Source organism: Lycorma delicatula, chromosome 4 (assembly GCF_047948215.1).
Source record: "Lycorma delicatula isolate Av1 chromosome 4, ASM4794821v1, whole genome shotgun sequence".
NCBI lineage: Eukaryota > Metazoa > Arthropoda > Insecta > Hemiptera > Fulgoridae > Lycorma > Lycorma delicatula.
Window position 1 is genome coordinate 210,770,388 of NC_134458.1, and position 17,199 is coordinate 210,787,586.

The window sequence follows — 17,199 nt, forward strand, 5'->3', positions numbered from 1 at the left end:
CCAGCAAGACATATGTAATGTAAGGCATGTTTACGAAGAACACATAGCCCGGACATGACATTTGATGAATTTAAATACTTACGCGTTTGTATATGAAATCGCAACAAAAATAGTTTCTTAGTCATTGATAAAGAAAGCGCAAATACAAAGGGCCGCTACCGCTTTAACTTCGACTTTACAATACAATACAATTTGTTACAGAGTACAAAACGTACACGCTAACCTGCACCGTTTTGAAAAGCCCGTGCCCTAGCCTGGAGAACCCTGTAAAAGTCAGCGCGCTAGCGAGCCCGCTAACCTGTACGCTTCCGTTAGCGGGTCCGCTAACAATTCTGCTGGCATATACATACATATGTATGTATATATACATACATTTGTGAGAAACATTCTTACATATATCATTACTTTTGGTTATGTCTACGATGGAGGATGGCCAGCAATCACCTTGAAGATCACAAAGATTCGAAAGAACATCAAGAAAAATATATGCGGCCTTGCAACTCGGTTTGAGTGAAAGAGATTACATGTATGAGAAGAAATTTAAACATATCACCGAACCGATCGAAAAAATATCGACAGGCGAAATAATCGGGGTAAGCCTAATGATGAAGTCGAATCTGCAATTCCGATAAACCATCCGCATCCCGCGATGAAAGATAACGAAAAGCATTATGAATATGATGATGACGTACAGATGGACGATTATCGGGTTAGAATGATGAGAAAATGAGAAAAGAAATGGATGAACCCACCGGAAGAAGTTGTAATTAAACGTATGCAGTCCGAGTTGAACGAACGCATACAAACTAAAGGGACTGTTCCACCTGAGTTTACATCACTTGCTGATTTACGGGAAGTGGAGATGCCGGGACAGATGAGGGTAGTGCTTAAGCTTAAAAGACTTACGTCCTCACCTACAGGAAAACTGCATGCAGGTCGTGGCACGGTGAAGAGTCAATTTGAAGGCGAACTGGCTAGGAAGTACATGCTTGATGGCGTAAATGATGTAAAAAATAAGATCGATAAAGTTTACGGAATTTACTTCAAACGTGATTACGTGAATTTACGAAACGTGATTAGTGAAAATCGGAGACAAATCTGTATATTTCGATCAAGACGAAGGAAATTTTATAGACAACACAAGATTCCAAGGCACGCGCAGATTATGCGAAATCCTTTTTAAAAATGAACAGGTCCGTAAATATATGCCGACGAAGACCTCAGAGAGTAAAATGAGATTCTCATGCTTACGAATGCTCATAAAGATTACCGATACTCATCGAGACATGATAAAATAAAATCGAATGTCCGTTCAAAATATAAGAAAATAAAGAAATCTTTTCCGACACAGAAGAAAAACTGGCAGAGGGGACAACATAAGGACAACAATGGTTTTTTATGCGACCGCAAGACTCGATTATGTCTACTTTGAAGATCCGAAGGACTTTTGTGAAAGATTAAAATTGTTGATAACTTCAAAAGAGGCCGTTCATAACAGACGGCTATTTTTAAGGTGAAGTTTAATGTAAGAAGAGAAAATCTCATAGAAGGAGAGGTTTAAAGATATGGGACAAAGAGGTGGAATTGGTCATCAATAGACAACAGGCGGCATAAAAGAAATTTATTCAATTAAGAACGGATTCGAACTTATGTGCTTTCCCCTTGTAAGATTCAAATATTTCATTAAACTTTTACTTGGGTATAACTCTGGAACCAATGAAAATAAGTACCGCTTATGATATATCGTTAAAAAGCTTTCAGTGAGGGCTTATTACTGCAGTTAGGAAAGTCTATAATCCAAATTTTTTGGATTTTTCAACTAGATGTTACAACAGTCCTAAATTCAAAATTTCAACATTATACAGCCAATCCTTTTTTAGTAATGCGAGATATACGTACGTACGTTTCGGCGTGACGAAACGCCGGACGCACGTACGCCGAAATTAGTCAAAATGAATTCAGAGATTGTAAAAACGGATATTTTCGTTAAATCTGAAAACCGACACTTTTCGCTCATAATACTTGCTTTACTTCGTACTAGGAAGTAATAGAATGTAGCGCTACTTAGTGTTTTTTTGTCAAACTAATTATTAAAGCTTAGTCGTTCTGTTGAGAACGTTTAAAATTGATTGGGGAAATATTTGTGTGAGGAGTTCGTGTCAGTCGAAGAGTTTGTAATAACGAAACAATAAAAGTTCTTATCTTAGTTGTTTATGATGATCATTAGATTTATGATCTATATGTTTACAACCTCTACCATTTTTAAAATTAAACTAAGTGAATCTAATAGAATCGACCAATACTGAATTTATTGACTAATGAATGGTTAGTAAATGAAAATTTTTTATTAAAATTGTTTTGAAAAAAGAATGAGTTATAAAAAAGTTGAGTTTAATCCAAAAATACTTAATACATATACGGGTACGGGCACCGGTACTTATTTTTGTGCTAGAAACCATTGTTTACTCTGTAGGCTTTTTATAAGGATGATTTTAAGATCATAGCCTAGGAGTTGCAAGTAACCTAGTTTTAAAAATGTGGTTGAATGAGTTGACGTTTTGAGATCACTTTCTCGCATTTCTTTTTTGTTTTAAACGTCATATTACAAGTAAGTATTTTTCTTCGGATTTGAAAATATTGTTTTTTGTAATTAGTCAAAAATTGTAGCTAATTCATGTTTTTCATGAATCGTTAAAAAATTTAATTTTGAAAACATTTTTCAGTACTCCTGTTTAATGGCTTATTAACATTATTATAACTATACTGTTTCAAATTTTTATTTCAGCCTAGAATTGTATGCATTTTAAAGATGTTTTTCATGATTTAACCATTGGTAAATTAGAAATTGTTATAGCTCTTGGCCGCTAACATATTTCCCGCTTATATATTGAATTCTTTAGAAATAAAGTGACAAATTATTTAGCATTTTTGTTTGTGCTGCTTATGCAAAACTGCAGTTTTGTTAGGGTAGTAAATGACATGCTATATTTTTGTGTGTGATAGTCTGTGATAAAAATTGTTTAACAATATAATATTTCTAAACAAATCATACAATTTAGTATGTAATGTTCTCAAAGCTTATATCACAATGTTTCAGTAAAACATTTGGCTATCTTTAGTGACTGGTGTTGCTGTTCTCACCCTAGCATAAGCTAACAGTTTTTTACAGCTTTTTTAAAAAAATGTTGAGGTATATTAATTTTTAATCTTTTATAAAAAAAGGTATCCAAAATTAAATTGTAAAATAAATTAGATTTGAATTCCATTAGTTTATTCAATGTATAATGAACTATGTGCTTTTGAATTGTGTGTTAAGATGTGATAATTTTTTTCTGTATATTTTTATATTCAATATAACACTGTTGCTATTTTTGTTGGTGAATTTGTGTGTATGAGATGGTTGGAAAATGTTGATTGATATTATTGAGGGTTTAGATGTTCATTATATCAGTGTTCAAATGTAGGTCTCGTTTGATCATTTTAGAACACTGTACAGTTACCCACCTGGTTGGTCTAGTGGTTAACGCGTCTTCCCAAATCAGCTGATTTGGAAGTCGAGAGTTACAGTGTTCAAGTCCTAGTAAAGCCAGTTATTTTTACATGGATTTGAATACTAGATCGTGGATACCGGTGTTCTTTGGTGGTTGGGTTTCAATTAATCACACATCTCAGGAATGGTTGAACTGAGAATGTACAAGACTACACTTCATTTACACTCATACCTATTATCCTCTGAAGAATTATCTAAACAGTAGTTACCAGAGGGTAAACAGGAAAAAAAAAAGAATGTTGTACAGTTAGAGTATTCAATTTATATATTTCAGGTATATTGTATTTGGTAATTACTATGTTCTTTGCATAATACCTTGTTTTCTTTTTATTATTTGAAGGTCGCATTGTATCCAGATTTTTTAACATTTTTGTGATGCTTTCTTTACATTCTATTTTATGCACCTTAATGTAATTTTTTTTTCTTGCATATCATTTTTATTATTTTGTATATGATTATAATTGAGCATTTTATATGCATTTGCATGTGCTAAGTATGTTATAGTGTTGAGCATGTATATACTTATATTTCATCTTAAGGTGCTTAGTTAAGTATACTTCTAAAAGTTTATGTGAAGCAAGATTGTTTGAAATTTGCCCATTAAATGTTCTTTTATGATATTTTTCATCATTGTTGATGTCATTGGACAACAATGTTCTATGTCAACATCAACAATGTTCTATATATTGATGTCTGTATATTTTGAAAGTTTGTTTTTATTGTTTTTTCCCCTGACCACGAAAACTTATTTTTTTATTGTTTATATGTAGATGTAAAGTTTAGTTTGTTGTGCATTTCATTCCTGTTTGTGATTATATTTATTGTCATGCGATTCCTTGATAAAAGATGCTATTGTCACCATATCTTAGCTCAGCATATTTGTGCAAGAATTTTTAGGGTTTTTTATGTGTATTTGTTCTATACAACACCATAGGACAGTTTCATATATCCACCAGCCTTTCATTGTAGATCAAATCTGACTGCACAGTTATTTATAGTTCAGTGAAATGCAGGTTCAAACAAAGCCACAATTTATGCTTAAAACACTTCCATAGTAATTTAGAATCAACATTTATCAAACATCTCATATGTTCAATCGCAAAAATACTGACAATGACAACAAACAGAATTGATTTTATAAGCATATACAAAAAAAGGATCAAATATTAACACATTCATATTTAATGAAACATTTAACATGTAACAATGTGGTAAGTAGAAAGATATTATCATTCATATCCAAAACACTTCCTAACCTCATTCTAAATACTTGTTTACCTAACAAAAAGAATAATAATAAATAGATTTTGCTGATTGTGAGAACAACAATCATGAGGGCAGTAAAAATTTTGTCATGTGATGTTTATTGCTTAAATCATATGGTTTATTGTTAAAAAATTAAACATTTTAAGTACAATTTGTACTGTTGCATTTTCTTTCAGAAGTTTCAGAAGTGTTATTAAGAAAATAGTTTTCTATTAATTTTTTTTGAGTAATTTTTTTTATCTTATTTCAGGAATTCTTTAAAAATATGAATGAAGAAAGTATATTTAAGAAAGTTGGAGTAGGTAGAAGAATTCCCAGTGATACATTTTTTAATGCTGGAGATAAAATGTGTAAAATGATACACCGGGAGGGAATCGTTGTCTTTGGTGAAGATGAAAAAGCCAAGTATTATGCAACTTTATATCATTCTATTCTTATTTATTTATTTATTGGCATTTATAATAACCATTAATGTAGATTTTTATTGTATGTATGATAATATATTTTTCTATTTTCTTTAATTTGTATAAATTTTAATGCTTTAAAATTATTTTGGGATATAAATTTTGTAGTATGTTCTACATAGTGCTTTACTGATATTACCTATTATTAGTAATATAGCAGCCTTTAGGCTGCTATATTAGGTAATTAAAATTAGGTAGGCTGCTACTAATAATAGGTAATATATTACTAATATAGGCTGATGATTACTAATAATAGGCAGCAGTGATTTTTTATTTAATTGTACACCAGAATAAATTACATAAAAAATATACCATGAAATATTTGTTTTTGTTGCATATATATATATATATATATATATATATAAAATGAAATTTTTTTGTAAAACTCCAGTTTTCAATCATTTTAAATTAATTTATTTGCCAGTGTATTACCAATATAATAGACTGAATGTTTTTTAGTTGAAATTTTCCCTTAATTGTAGGATTACTCTTTAAACTAAAGCCTCACTGCAACTGTATATTGTAGAAATGATGTGTAAATGTAGGTGAAAAAAATCTGTAAGATTTGAAGAACTTTTTCTTAGTTAACCCTTTTTAAGTTTTTATCAGTAAGTAGAGTACCAGAATGTTCCTTTAAATTTCCTCTTAAGAAAATGTCTGTAAAATCAATTAATTTGATGTTGTGGCAGGATCAACATCACACAAAGAAAACTTAAGTCTGCAATAAGAAAATATTTTTTTGTGGCATGCATTTCTCATTTATATAATTTTAAGTTTTTGTAATTGTAAGTTATACATAAGCTAAAACAGTATTCCTGTTTTATCAGTTGCCGGTATTTTATATTATCTAGTTATTACAAAAATACTCGGTCATTATTAAAAATAATTGTTTCAGATTTATTTGATTTAATTATTTTTTCAGAAGTTTGCACATCATCCATTACCAATGTGTTTCAAAAAAAAATAAACACATTGGTAATAGATGATGTGAATAAAAAGTATAGGTTTTTTCCAGATTTCTAATAACTATTTAAAAAAGCAGTAAATAAAAATAATGTACTTTATTTAATTTTAGTAACAACTAGATTTTTTTTAAGTGTCACAAAAGGTATGCTTGTTTTTTTATTAGTACAAGCCGCAGCAATGTTCTTTAATATACATATCAGGAAAGTGTACAGCTAACGAAGGGAAGTAGATAAGCAGAAATTACTCTACTCCATTTTGAAATGAGAAAATCAATTTTTTAACAATTGAATTATTGCCAGAAAAAAATGAAACATGTAGTTGTGCTCTTTCACAGAATCACAGCAAATTGAATTCTTACAGTTCATAGGTGACCTTGGGTTCCAGAGGGGCATATCTAAGAACATCTATGTTCAACATACCATTGTCAGCAAGACACAGTAAACTTTGTAATGGATCAAATTATTGAAATCTCAGATAAAAGAATCCCTTTCCCTTGTACTACAAGAGAAATTAATGAAGCAAAGTTTCTGTGGCAGTCACAATTTCAGCTGTCACAACAGTAATAGGGACTGTGGATTGTGCACACAAAGATAAGGAAACTGTCAGTATTTGAGTTAATAGTTTTAATAACTAATATTTGTAGTGATTTTCTTTTGTATTGGAATAAAATGAAAATTAAAATGACCCGTTTTAGAAAAAAAAGTTTTACAATATACAATACCGGGGTACTAACGTGTGTAGGGGGGGTGCGCACATCCACACACCAATGGTCATACACTCACACTTGCAAGCATCACCATAGATAATTTTCTTTTACCTTTTTAAATTTAATTTTTATTTATTTAATGGCTAGGAAAAGCGTAAAATTACAATAATGCATTATGCAACGAGCCATTGTGGTAACAAATAATCAGTTGTGTAAATTATTTGTAAATAAATGAATATCTATTTATTCAGTTTTTCATTAATATTACTTTAAAATCTAGTAATCATAAATCTGACTAAATGTTGATCCACTTTATTATATTTAAAAATACCATATACCTGCAGAATAAGATTTACAATAAAATATGATAAAAGTAAATTAAATATTAATGAAAATACACTATAAAGAATAGTATGTTTTTGTTTTGAATAAATAAAACTGTACTATCGACAAGGCGAGGTGTGTATTTTGAGAGTTTATGAACTACTGCTGTATACAGGCATGTTCCAGTAGTACTAGTAAGGTAATTGCAACTTCTGGTGTGAGATTAGATTGCCGTTTTCAACATTGTCTGTTTATGGATGCAAACGCAAATCATGATGGTGTTACATAACATTATATTATTTATTAGACTTTATTTATATTAATTTCATATTAATGAATTAATTGATGTCATTTTTAATTTCAATAATAATAAAACATTAGTTTTTCTGATGTTTCACATCAGGTGTAATTATCAGCCTAATTACAGCTATTTTTGTATAAATAATGAGTTTTATCTTTTGCTTTGTTATTCTGTAATAAGAGCAATTGTTTTCTTAGTCAGTGTATTACTTTAAAACAAGGAAGCATGATAAAAATATATCATAGTATAAATTTTTTATGTCAATTGTTTTCGTTTAAGTAATGATATTATGATGAACAGAGATGGTGTGAGCCATGTAATTATGTATTAAAAGTTTAAAATAGGCATGCAGTTATTACTATAAAGAGATGCAACAATGAAAAGTTTTTGAGATATATTGAAAAGCAAGTTATCCCAGGACTACAGACAAATTGTATTTTCGTTATAGATAACACACCTTACCATAGTAAACAAAAATAAACCTCCATCATCCAATTCATTAAAAAAACTCATTCAAGAATGGCTCCAAAAGAAATTAACTGCCACCCAGATCTAACAAAAAAAAGAACCTATAGTAATTGTCAAACTAACCCAATTGAATTTATTTGGAACCTAGTTGAAAAAAAAATTTGACACCCAATATGTCCTACATGTCATTAACAGAACCGAGAGCTGTTACATTAGATGCAATTGTCATTTTAAAGACTGGAAAAGATCAGTGTTGAAAGTTAGAAAATAATGGATTCTTACTGGAAAACTTGCATTATTGGAAGATGCCATTGAAAGCACAATTATAAATAAAGGGATGGACAATGATGAGACATCAAATAGTGAAGACAAATTGGAAATTAATCCAGTGGAAGTGAGACTGAGTCAAGCTCAGAAATTGAGGGTTGTTGGCTATCACAAATGATAGTGCTACAGAAACTGCAGATGAAACTGGTTAAGGACTGTATGAAGGTAGTATTGATTGTTTAATTATTTAGTAAATTAATATAAAAATAAAATATTTATTATTCCACAGCTATATCCAACTTTTTGCAATTCCGTAGGCCTATATGTTCAAATTATTACTATTGGTTTTGAATATAATGCCCAGAACTATTATCATTTTAGTTAGAACGTTTACTTAATTAAATTATTGTAATTAATTGCAGCTTAAATTTATTTCATTTATGAATACAGAATGTAAATTATTATTTTTGTGTTATTACTGTAATCAGAAAGAAATTGCAAGTTATAAAAAATACAATAATCTATATTAAAAAGATAACATTAAAAGTACTGCGATCCCCCATAAATATGAACTCGCCTTGACTTTTACTGATGTAACTAACAATCCAATCATCAGCATGTGATTTGATTGAATATACACTGTAAATTAGAGCTTTTGTACAGCCAATTAAGAAATTTCCATGCAGTATGTTAACTAATTCTATTTTACTACATCTTACAACTAAAACTTCTGAATAGTGTATAATATTGGGGTAATAAAATGTATCCATTGCTTGGAGATACCTGTAGTTAAGAAAAAAAAAAATTGTTAGTTATAATTAATGACAAACTTTGAATTATATCGGTTATATGAATATCATAACTGTACATTCTTCTGACAGATGAATTTGACAAATTAGCTAATGGACAAGATAGATAATCTATAACTTAATATATGAATACGTTAGTCATCAACACTTAAGCATGAACTTATAATGCACATAAGTTTAAAAAATTTGTTTGCCAATTTCCACACAACCTTTGAGGTACAATAAGTAGCATGTTTTTTTCTGTAGTGATGTCCCCTATAGGCGTGCACTGTTTTTAGTTATACAGTGCAACTATTACATCAGTCATTTTTATCTGAATGAAAGTCATGTTATAATAACCAATTTTCTTGGTTTTAATAAAAAAATAAATAACAAACCATATTAAATCACACACACATTAATGAACCTGGTCAATATCAAGGACACAAAAGATTAAAAATATCCCTGTTTTTTCTTGAACAAGTATATCACAAAGTATATTTTCCTTGCATTTTTCACTCATGGGACAGATGTTATTTAATGAACATTTTTTTATCCCTAAAGACCTAAGCAATTTCTTTACTATCTCCTTAAATTTTCCTTTGTTCTTAATTTTTCATTCTGAAAAAAGGTAAATGTATCAGAAAGGAAAATTGTAACAATATTTTAATTTTTCAACAATTTATTTATTACCTATGAATCATAATTACGCAGTTTGTGTGAAATTTTATTACCATTAAAATTAATTATGTACCATATAAAATTAATGAAAACTTCATTTTATCTCCTATGATCTCAGTCTGTAAACACATTATGAAATAATAGTACGGTTCTCATTGATTATTATTAAAACTGTCACTGAGTAATTATATATGGGGGTCATTCAGTAATTAAACAGACAAATAGCTGTACAGCAAAAATGGTTTAATAAATAAATATAATTTTTTGTCTACTTTTCCACATAATCCCCACTAACTCTTCTGCACTTGTCCCATCTTTTTACAACTGTTCTTATCCCCTCAGTGAAAATTCTTTACCTTGACCTCTAAGCCAGTATCTCTTCATTGTAATTGTACTGGATGCCGCTAAACTTATTTGACCAGATCAAACAGATAAAAATCTGAAAGGGCAAGGTCAGGGCTGTAAGGAGGATGAGGTAGGAGCTCCCAATCCACTTTGCCAATAGTTTCCAGCATCAGTAGTGTCATATGAGGTTGAGCATTGTCTTGAAAAAGAAGCAGCACACCTTTCCTCTTCAATGTGGGCTTGGCTTTGTTCTCAATCATGGCTAAGTAGTATAGGCCATTGATAGTGCTTTGCTCCTCCAAATAATCACTGAAAATCGGACCATGGGCACTTCAAAAGATGGTTAACATGACCTTCTGATGATTGCATTTTGAATTTCTTACAGACAGGTGATTCAGGGTGTTTCCACTGCATGCTTTGACACTTTGATTCCAGCTCAAAATGATGTATTAAAGTTTCATCACAGGTTAAAATCCTGTCCAAAAATGTACCTTCGTTATTAAAACTATTTCTGAGTTCGGTGCAAATGTGAAATCTCTCAGCATTGTGATGGGAACCCACCTTGCACAAGTCTTATAGAAGTTCAGTTTGTTTTGATGATGGAATGAGTTGTGCCAACAATTACTCTATTTTTTCAGCAATTTCTTCAAGTGCAAGTTGTCGGTCTACTTGGATAAATGAATCAATATGAGGTTGAAACTGTTACCAGGATGCTCAGAGCGATTGTCATTGGTCATGGTTTTGTGGCCACTTTAAACTTTTCCACCCACGTATAAAAGCTCACATTCATGCAACTACTGCCATGTCGTTTGTTCATCTGAGAGAATATTTCTGATTGTACACTTTCCGAAAGTAAAAATCACAAACACTTCTTCAAAAGTACTTTTTAAACAGTCACGCCATCATAACTAAGAATTTAGAGGTTATGTTTACGTAAATATTAATCAAACAGCTTACTAACATTCTTCGCAAGGTTGCCAACTAACACTTAACAAAAGTTTCAATTGCCTGCATTAAGCACTTCCTTCACTAAAAATGTTGGTCTGTTTAATTATTGAATGATCCTTTTATTTCTTAATATCATTTTTTTTTTATATTATAGCTACACAAATCTCATGGCGTGCCACATTATTGATAAGAAGATTGTCCTTCCACCAACCTTATTCTGATGTGTTGGTCATCAACAAATAATAATATTGAATACTACAGTGGTTGTGGTTAACTTGTCATTGCAAATCAGCTGATTTAAAAGTCAAGAGTTCTAAGGTTCAATCATAGTTATACGGATTTGCATACTAGATTGTGGATACTGGTGTTCTTTGATGGTTGGGTTTCTATTAACTACACTTCTCAGGATTGGTCAACCTGAGACTGTACAAGACTACACTTCATTCACATTCATACGTATCATCCTCTTCATGCTCTTCAGTAATACCTTACGGTGGTTCCAAAGGCTAAATAGAAAAAACTTACTGCAGTACACTCAAGTATAGTATAGTTCTTAGCAGAGAATATTCCTTTTTAGAAGGCCAATTATATAATTTGTTTTCTCTTTTCACAAGATAAAATGACAAAATCATCATGATAATTTTGTGTCAAAATTGTTGTTAGGTATGATATTGAACTATCATGATCTAGAGGTAGCCTCTTTTTAAGTTAATGTTCTTTCCTTTAACTTTCCCCTCTTTCATAATCTGTTTCTGTATAGCAATAACTTTTCCAATCTGGAGTAGCAGAATAAACCAAACTTGTGAGCTATCAGGAAAGCTGGGCTTCCTAATATATATGAATTAAAAATCTGATGTGAGCACCACATGCCTTCCCCTTCTAAGATCCAAATATTTCATTAATTAAAATTTCACTTGGCTATAACTGGAACCAATGAAAATAAGTACCACTTATGATATATCATTAAAAAATTCTCAGTAAGACTTACTGCAGTTAAGAAAAAGTCTTTGATTTTGGGCTTTTTTGGTTCAGTTGATTGCAATCAAAAAGGGGGTTCACAACCAGATGGTACAACAGTCGTCCTAAATCCAAAATTTCAACATCCTATGACTAATTGTTTTTGAGTTATGCAAGATACATATGTACGTACGTACACACATCACCAAAACTAGTCAAAATGGATTAGGGATGGTCAGAATGGATATTTCCGTTGAAAACCTGAAAACCAAAATTTTTCATATATATACAATACTTCGTACAAGGAAGTAAAAAGTATATAAATTTCAAAAATAAATTACCCAAATAATTATTAAAGGGGTTACCTTGATCAAGAAGTTCTTATTTCATAAAGTATGTTTTACTTTTACTTTTTGTTATTAGCTAGTTATTTAAAATATAAATTAATTTTTTATTAGTCTATAATTAATTTTCTTAAATATTTCATTTATTTATAGTTACTGTGGCTTCTTTCACACCTTTTTTTTACTTTAAAGATAATATAATAAAAATAGAAATGTAATTACCACTTATCCTATAAATTGTATAATTTGTGAGAAAATCAGTAAATAAAAAATTGGAATATAATTTCTACTTTACCAAACATATTTACCCTTTACAAGTTTAGATAACACATAACATCTTATCATTAACATTGATTTTAGATGAATATGTAAATAGGAAAATACACAACTAAGTTCCTAATTTTTTGAATAATTAGCTGCTTCTAAAAAAATAAAGATTGATTACTTTCTATGTGTATAAGCAAATAAAGGATATCCTTATGGAATAAGCAATGTTAGCTTTTAAAACCGATACAATAACAAATAATCAAGTTTTCTTTTTATGTTGTGTAAAACATTCTGCTTTTAAATTTCACATGTTGGGAATTGCGGGTCCAAATGATTTATAAACTAGGTTGCTAAACACATTTGATTTTTCCATATGACTAAAAAAAACACAGTTTGAATATTTATAAATTATTTTAAGTACCATTTATTTAACTCGGCTTTTTAAAATCTTTCTTTCATAAGTAATTTGTCAATTAAATATTATCTGTATCTTGATTATCTCTTCATTGAACATTACCTTAAATATATTGATGGAGTATGTTGGTAGTTGTTTGTTAGTTCCATGAAAGTCAAAATTAACTCAAGATAAATAGGAAATTTAGGGCCGAATCTCATAGAGGAAAATTGTTGGGCCATATATTAAAATATCCAGGTTAATTATTTTGATGGAGGGACAACAAGTAGAAGGTAAAAACTGTAGAGGAAGACAAAATTTTAGTATGTATAAAACAGATATTCAAAAGTGCAGGGTGCAGTAAATATGTTATGTTAAAAGTTTGTGTTAATGTTTAGCATCAACATATTTCTGTTTTTTGTTGAGAAGACAGGAATAGTAACCAAACTATTCAACTACAGAAGAAAAACATTGTAGATAATTTTTATGATTTATTATTACTTGAAATTCACTAATTAAAAAAGTAATTTAAAATTACTTAATTTATAGTTACTATTTAATTCAAAATAATTAAATTCTTACCAACATTTTCTTTTTTTTTATAAATGTAGTTTTTAAAACTACATTTATAGATTTATAAATATAGTCACTAATTAGTCATAAGTTTTGCCTTTCTTTTTAATAACAATGAGCGTTAAAGACATTTTTCCTCAGAATTCAACATAATTTAAAAAAGGATAAACAGTGTTATATAGAAATGTAGTTACCTATTGCTGTACAGGGTGGCACATGAAATGATCGAATATTTGGTTTTGTTTGAAAATATTTATTTGAATTGCAATTCAGAAAAGTAAAGTACGTGTTTACTATATACTCAGAAATTCTGCTTATCGCGTGTTCAGTATCACCACTTGGTATCACAGTACCATCACATAGCTTAGCAACTTCTTCAGCATGAACTCCTATATCGTTAATAACTGAACGACACATATCCTCAGTTATCACATTGCATGCCTCAATGATCAGCTCTCAGTTCCATCAGTGTAGGAGGATGTTTAGGGAAAATCTTTTCCTTTAAAAATCCCCAAAGAAAATAATCATATGGATTCAAATCAGTACTGTTCGGTGGCCTATTCTGTCCACGTGCAAAACGATTAGGAAATCAGTTTGAAATGACATTTGCGTTAGAAGTTTCATCCAGAAAATGTACAACATTAGCTATGTGCGGTCTGGCTCCATTCTGCATGAACCACTCGTTTTATAATCGAAACCTTTTTGCAAGCTGAGGAACAAAATTATTACACAGCATGTTTAGTAATGTTCACTGTCCAAAAAAGAATGACCCTATTACCCCATGACTTGAGATAGTGGTCTGTACCGTAGTTCTTGGAGCATGATGCACCTTTTCATGAAGCATGTGTGGATTTTTGAAAGCCCTAAATACACATTTTGCAACCTTGTCTATGTGAAAATGTGCCTCATCTGAAAATCAAACATTGTTTAACAATACATCTTGGTACACAGACTGTTCAGCAGTGCTATTCTTTGTTTTCTTGTCAACCATTAATTTAGGCAAAACTGTTATTTTTTACAGATAGAAATGCAAATCAGTTTTTAAAATTCGTGGCACAGATCGCCTTGAGATCCCAAGTTGTGCTGCTGCTTTTCTCATTGAGTTGCTTGGGCTCCTCAGCAATGCTGCTCTGACAGCTTCGATATTCTGTGGAGAACAAACATCAGCAGCCCATTTGCACTTACCCTCAATATTGAACAATCACTATTAAAATTTTCATAAAGGGGGTATATGTATTGTTTCAAATGAGGGTGATCAAGTTGGTAAAGGGAAACAAAAAAACCGTCTTTGTGTTAGTACCACACTTTTTGTCTCATTTAAAAACAACACAGTCTTTACATGCTGAGGATGAATTACTTCAGTGATTACTTCAGAGGATGAATGAGAATATGTATGATTGTAAATAAAGTATAGTCTTATACAGTCTCAGGTTGACCATTCCTTAGATGTGTGGTTAATTGAAACCCAACCACAAAAGAACACAGATATCTACAATTTAGTATTCAAATCCATATAAAAGTAACTCTCTTTGCTAGGATTTGAACCTTAGAATTCTCTACTTTGAAATCAGGTGATTTACAATGACAAGCAGCCACACTAGACCAGCCCAGTGGGCTGCTTGCTAACTACTAAGTTCAATTAAAATCAAAGTAAAGAAACAGCTGATACATTAAACAGGCTGTTTCTTTGATTATATCACTCCTAGCAACTTATATTATATAATATCTTATTGGTGAAATGTTGAATGTAGCGCGAATATAATGAAAACATGTAAATTTACAGTTCCTCCTACAGCAACTGATGGCGGCTAAACATCACACAATGCTAGTTATATAAGCAAGTGAATTATTATATATTATATATACAGCTCTAACAACTAACTAAACACGCTAAGCAAGTGAAACATATAAGCAGAAGCTTTACAATAGATTGTGTTTACGATTTTGGCTGCAATAGCAACTGAAAGATATTCCAAATTGATAACTAGATCCGAATTTCTAATTAAAGATTGCAAATATCTCAAACAGTTGTTGTAGTGCTTTGAAAACATTGCAGGAGGGAGCCACCTCCTGAGAAAAGGTTGAAGTTCTATTTCCCATCAAAAGGTAAAGTAGTTTACCCATACCTTATCCTGAAAGTTACAGTATTCTATCTGGAATAGTTTTAAAGTTAAGGGGTTTCCACACTTTTGACTCGCTCTGTATATAAAAATGTGAAAGTAAAACAAATACACTTCTGTTAGTGGTGTTGTGATAAATTTGACCATTGTTAGTTGTACAGTTGTAGGATAATTTTGGACTTTGACCTTGTATTAGCTGTACTGAACTTGTCAGTTATACTTGTCCCAGAAGCCTCATATAGTTTTTTGGGTGTGGATTTGTTAGTTGCACTATTGACTTGAAAATTTGTTCCAGAAGAAACAATATTTACACTTAAAATGGAAGCCTAGACAGTTCAGAAAAATGAAAAAAAAAACACCAATGAGGTCTTTATCAGTTATTGTCTTGCTTGACATAAGTTGGTGAGGGACTCTGTGCAGCAGAGGGACTGCTGTAAAGACTGTGTTTACAGTATTTTGACTAGAAATCCATTTATGTATGAATATATTGATTTTTTTAAAAATTAGTTATTGTATTATAGATTAATTATAATCTATACTTATTTAACCAAATCCTTGTATGTATAAATCTATATACATGTACACTTTATTTTTTCCAGATCAGTTGTGACTTTCCCATGTTGTATTCCAACTTGTAAATTAATTCTTACATCTTTGGCAGAATTTGAGATGCATTACAATTCTTGTCATCGTTTTATCTGTTCTCAATGTAAAAAATCTCTGCCTTCAGCACATCTTTTGGATTTACATCTCTCTGAAATACACGACTCGTTTTTTGAAGCTCAAGCAGAACGGAATTTTATGGTATGTTTTATCAGGTTTTTTAATATCCTGGTTTGTTGATAAGTTATTGAATTATTTTTAGAGCTCATTTTTTAACAATACAGGACAGAATGTCCTATGAACATAATGTTAGGATTACCTCCCAATTTGGATTTCATTTCAGTATCCAGGCTAAACTTTATCTGTAACCAGTATTAGGTATGTCATGTTAAATGAACTAGACTGTAAGAAAAATTGTAAAATTGTAAAAAAAAAAAAAAAAAAATTTTTTTTTACAAAAAAAAGAAAGTATTTTGTGGTAGTGAAATCAAGAAATTTTGTATCTTATAATTTCTAAGATGTTTTCTTTTAATGTTTTGTTTATTTGTTTTTAGGAATAAGAGTTTCTCCATTAGTAGGATATTGATGTACAAGTTTTTTTTATGTCCAGTCATGCTAAAATTAAAATATGGTGTGTATAGATTTTTATCTTGTTTTCAAGGTTTATTTTTTATGTGTTTTAATTTACATATTTTCCAATGATGTACTTCTTTTAGGCAAGTTTGTTGCTGAGGGCATTTTGGTAACTTAGAATGGAACATATAACATTGGATTTCAGTAATTTTTTTAAAGAAACTTGAAGGATGGGTGGTGGGTGCTTCAGAATGAATTTTACTTTTTGTGCTTTAATGATGAGTTTGGTTGGTT

At 30.5% G+C, this 17,199-nt stretch overlaps 1 protein-coding gene across 2 annotated transcripts in view; it reads left to right on the forward strand.

The window, feature by feature from the left end:
• Positions 1 to 2,003: 2,003 nt before the first annotated feature.
• Positions 2,004 to 17,199, forward strand: part of LOC142324260 (zinc finger protein 511-like) — a 28,833-nt gene continuing 13,637 nt past the window's right edge. Inside the window, exons 1-3 of one of the 2 annotated variants that reach the window (XM_075365134.1) lie at positions 2,004 to 2,325; positions 5,067 to 5,221; positions 16,329 to 16,533. In XM_075365134.1, the coding sequence (XP_075221249.1) occupies positions 2,323 to 2,325; positions 5,067 to 5,221; positions 16,329 to 16,533 (363 nt within the window). In that variant the 5' untranslated portion in view covers positions 2,004 to 2,322. Of the gene's footprint in view, positions 2,609 to 5,066; positions 5,222 to 16,328; positions 16,534 to 17,199 lie in introns of both variants that reach the window. The other variant, XM_075365135.1, reaches the window with a different exon arrangement.